The sequence below is a fragment of the Wasmannia auropunctata genome, unplaced genomic scaffold (genome assembly GCF_000956235.1).
Source record: "Wasmannia auropunctata unplaced genomic scaffold, wasmannia.A_1.0 LD336116.1, whole genome shotgun sequence".
Taxonomy (NCBI): domain Eukaryota; kingdom Metazoa; phylum Arthropoda; class Insecta; order Hymenoptera; family Formicidae; genus Wasmannia; species Wasmannia auropunctata.
The window spans coordinates 4,816,066-4,820,976 of NW_012026774.1; the positions used below are offsets into that span (position 1 = coordinate 4,816,066).

At 29.7% G+C, this 4,911-nt stretch overlaps 1 protein-coding gene across 3 annotated transcripts in view; it reads left to right on the top strand.

The window, feature by feature from the left end:
• Positions 1 to 2,579: 2,579 nt before the first annotated feature.
• LOC105448146 (FAD synthase-like) overlaps positions 2,580 to 4,911 on the top strand; it is a 6,644-nt gene continuing 4,312 nt past the window's right edge. The window contains exons 1-6 of one of the 3 annotated variants that reach the window (XM_011686559.1): positions 2,580 to 2,598; positions 3,453 to 3,520; positions 3,605 to 3,699; positions 3,813 to 3,936; positions 3,994 to 4,250; positions 4,330 to 4,472. In XM_011686559.1, coding sequence (XP_011684861.1) covers positions 3,658 to 3,699; positions 3,813 to 3,936; positions 3,994 to 4,250; positions 4,330 to 4,472 — 566 coding nt within the window. In that variant the 5' untranslated portion in view covers positions 2,580 to 2,598; positions 3,453 to 3,520; positions 3,605 to 3,657. Of the gene's footprint in view, positions 2,599 to 2,871; positions 3,521 to 3,604; positions 3,700 to 3,812; positions 3,937 to 3,993; positions 4,251 to 4,329; positions 4,473 to 4,911 lie in introns of those variants that run through there. The other 2 variants (XM_011686549.1, XM_011686539.1) reach the window with 2 other exon arrangements.

Below are 4,911 nucleotides of genomic sequence, written 5' to 3' on the forward strand. Positions count from 1 at the left end.
GTATAAGAGACAGAATTCGAAGTGAACACGATAAACGTACGTGTTTATATGTACATAAAATAAAATATGTGAGAATGCTTTATATGTATGCATAGGTATGAGAGAGATCTATATATTTTCATAAAACAGAAAATAAATCTAATTATTATTCTACTTATATCAAAGAGTTTATTTATTACCTTTTTACCTTCCTAAAATCTCCAGTCAATCACAACGGCTTAATTTCTGAAATATTGAATTTTGGCCTTTTAAGCTGTAATATTTTTGCTTTCTAAAGCAAGAAATGATCAAATAGAATTAAAGTCAAGTTACAGGCCAAATGAGTTGGCTATAGTCATTACATTTTCAGTCATTCAACGATATTATCCGAAACAATATATACTTTTCAACAAAATTAAAGCATCACTTACTCTACCTTTCAAAAATAGGCAAAATTCAAGAGAGTGTAACTTCGTCAAAAATGATCGGTATCGAGATGTTCAAAAAAGCATTTTGCAGCTTGAAATCTCTACTTTCTAAATCGATACTTTAGAAAACGATCCTACTGATGTTTCATGGAGTTACACTGATAGAAAAATAGACCCGACGAATCTCAAAATTTTTTATAAACTTTGACAAGTTTTATGGCGCAAATTAAAAATCGCATGCAAATGCAATTTACAGCTTTCAAAACTCGTAGAAAGAACTCTGACCCTAGAAAGAGAGACTCACACATGACTTATTATACATATAATTTAATTTTTAACGAGAAAAAAATTAATGGGTTCCTCTTTTTCTCCGTTGCACGGCTAGGATAAAAAATCGTAATTGCTTGCTGTTAATTATTATAAACTTCTGATACACATTACGGTAATCTAACAGATAATTTAATACGCGAAATAGGCAAAACAATTCCGTAATTAACTGAACTGTTAAATATAATGTGATGTTTGCTTAAATTACCTTTAGCCGATTTCTCTCGAGGTGTAATAATCTAAATAGAAACAGTCCAGGGGTTGGTAAATAACTGACACAACTTATTTAAAATAAAATATCGCAGGGGCCAGCAAAAAATTCATACAACTTATTTAAAATTAAAAATATAAAATATATTTTCCAAAAACGTATTTAAAATATATTTAACATATAATATAAAAACGTATTTAAATAAGAAATATATTAGAAGAAGCTATTTAGAATAATAAATACTAAATAATTCTTTTATTTTTTTATTTAAAATACATGATTTTAAATAATAATATTATAAATACGACCCCTGGATAACACGCAACCGTGTAAAAATATTTAACCAGTGAACTATATTTGACTATTCGATTCACTATATTATGACAAATCTTTTCTTTTGTTCATTCTAACGATATGTTACATATGTATATTAAGACGATGTATATTAAGATGATAATTCTTTGTATGGTATCATCTTTAACATATAGCATTTAATATGTACTTGTATTAAAAAATCTTTAATTTAAAAAATATATATAATTAATTTATGTGATATGAAGTTTTGCGAGAAATAGAAAGAAAAAGAAAGACGACAAAAAGAAGAATGTGGCATATATAATACACGATTAGCACGGACATGAACCACGTTCTAATGCTATGATTTGATCGACAATGTTATAAGATAGACGTAGTACGTAGTTCCTTTTTTGAAAACGTGGAGGCTAATGTACGGGGGAGATCGCCGGTGCCACCCAAAAAGCCGGCGTGGCCTCTCTCGAGTTTATAGACATGTGGAGGGGGAATGTTGGCTCGAAAACTGTATCCAAGATGTGTGCGGGAGAGAAAGGTAGACGAGTAATATTCGTCCTCTCTGCGCATGCGTCGATCATTCGACAGACAGAGAGGACGAAGTATCACGTGGTATCGCTCGTATACCTTTCTCTCTCGCACACCTTACCACTCTTGGACTCACTTACGGCCTACAAAGAACAAAGGCATTTCACCTCCATGTACTATACATGGCATAGGAATATAAGGGGACAGAGCATATTATTGCGGGGGGGAAAGTAGTGCGGGATGGTGCGACGAGGTAACTAATTGCGAGGTAACTTGATTGGTTGTTAGTGTCCGTGTGATACACACATATATAACAGACCTATAATAGACCGATTTTTGCTGTGGAGAGGGTGAACTGGGACCAATAAGAGTGAACTGGGCATCAATGGGCACCAATTTGCCCCCGGATTTTGGCTTCACTCCCCTCGCCTAAGTTACGACTTTATTCTCCGTCCCCTTATATTCCTACGTCCATGGTACTATATACTCAAAGCAAAAAGGATCCTGAGAGCGGTCATGCCCGCGATTTAGCTGCGATGGCGATTGAGCTGGTTTCAGCGCCTCTGGAAAGTGGACATTGAACTACCAACTAGAGAGATCAATGAGAAGCACGCGTTGGACGGAAAGCGTGCTTCTCATTGGTCTCTCTAGTTGGTAGTTCAATGTCCACTTTCCAGAGGCGCTGAAACCAGCTCAATCGCCATCGCATCGCAGCTAAATCGCGGACATGACCGCTCTTAGAATCCTCTCTGGTACTGCCCATTGCTTGGCTGACATATGGCATGTTCAGTCTATACTAGTATGTAGATGTCTATGGTATAGCTAGATCAAATGGATTAAATTTGTCACTGATAAAATATTAATAACAAATATTTAGTTGATATGTTTGCAATTATATTTTAATAAAATAATTTTTTTTTGTATAATAAAATTTTCAAAACTTGATATTATTTGTACTGTGAAAAATATATCAAACATTTATGTTGTTTTTAGGTTAGATTAGGTTAGAAGATTTATCCTGTTTATTTGAAATTTGATGAGAATACACATTTATGTAATTTTATAACGATTTATAATTTTTGAGAAAATAAGATTTAAAAAAAATCACAGTTGACTTTCTTTTTCTTTGCAAAAATTTAAAATAGTAATTAAATATTAAAAGAAACTGATTTACTAATGGTTACAAAATCTCTGATAGAATACAAATATAAGAGAAATAATTGCGAATAATTAATAATTTTATATCTTGACATATTATAAGCAGGTAAATGTCATTTTCAATATTTTCAATAATTCATGTAAGTCTATATTACTAATCAGTTTATTAATTAAAGTTCTAATCTAATCTAGCTTAAAGCTTTTTAAGTTAATTAAATTCTAGCTTTTAACCATTAATTATTTTTTATAATGTTCAATGATTATTTGATTATTATAACTTTTTAAATTTTTATTTTTTGACAAATATGATATAATCTTTTATCAAAATCTATAAATGATAGTTTTGGAAATTAATAATTGTTATCAAAATTGTATTACAAATACTATGAATGTTTCTTATGATATTTATAACATTAAAAAAATTATATTAGGTATATAGATATATTTCACATATAAATTCAAAATTTTAATTTTATGATAATGAATGTACATCAGTGTTTTATTCCCATAAGAAATCATGTATGCGTTTTATCAAAATGCTATACAAAAAGTGTAAAACATCAGACAGCAGGAATAATTGGTTAGAAATATAACATACTACAAATGAAAATTTAAAACAGTTATTGTATATTCTAATAATAAATTTGAATTTATAAATTTCTAGTTATTGGAGATGAAATATTGAAAGCTCAAGTAAAAGATACAAATTCGTACTACATGTGTAATTTATTATACAAATGTGGTATTAAAGTAAAAAAGGTAAACAAGTAATATAATAATTATGTACTTGATACTTCATATGCCTTATTATAATATATAACTGACTTGTTTATTTTTATTATAATAATAATACTGATCAATTTGCTTTATAGATTTCTGTCATAAGCGACGATGTTGAAGAAATCTCAGAAGAAATTAAAGATGCCTCCAACAAATATACTTATGTTATAACATCTGGTGGAATTGGACCAACGCATGATGACGTTACATATAAAGGTAAATATTTTGTTTGTACCAAATTATACTATTTTCTTAATATGTTATAATCTACAGGTCTTGCCAAAGCTTTTAATGATAAGTTACATTATCATCCCAAATTAGTAGATATAATAAAAAATTATTTTGGGATCAATGATGCTTTATCTCCTGTTTATAAGATAGCTCAGATTCCTCAGAAAGCATCTCTAAAGTTTGGTTTAAATACAAACACAAGCAAACCAAATATTTATCCATACGTTGTATTAGAAAATGTGTACGTTTTTCCTGGTTCACCTGTGTTTCTTGAAAAATCCTTCCAAAGTTTATATGAGGTAACTTTTAAATATTTTAATAAAAAACATTTTATTAACTTTTTTAAATTAAGCTGTATTGTTATTTTTTATTATATAGGAATTACTTTCTACAAACCAGAGATTTGTAAAGGAAGAAGTATTTATTAATGTTAGAGAAGATTTATTTGCAAATGCTTTATCAACTGTAGTACAAGAATTTCCCAATGTTTCTTTTGGTTCTTATCCAGTGAGCAATTGCAGGTAAAACAGAGTCAGAAATTATATTGTAAATAAGAACATATGTATTTTAAGGCAATGCTGAAAGGTCGACCAAATTTGTACGAGGTCGAAAAAGCAGTCTGCTCAATTCATGACAACATTTGATTAATATGAAAATTCTACAGTTTATATGTGCAAATTGAAAGTATGGCACCCTGCGGACAACAAAAGAGCAACACTGAATTGTTAGAATTAAGATAAAAGCTTATAAAAAAAGTTATTCACTTTTAAAGATTTCATGTAGATTTGCACATCTACATGAAATCTTTAAAAGTGAATAACTTTTTTTATAGGTTTTTATCCTAGTTCTAACAATTCAGTGTTGCTTTTTTGTGTTGTCCACAGGGTGCCATACTTTCAATTTGCACATATAAACTGTAGAATTTTCATATTAATCAAATGTTGTCATGAATTGAGCAGA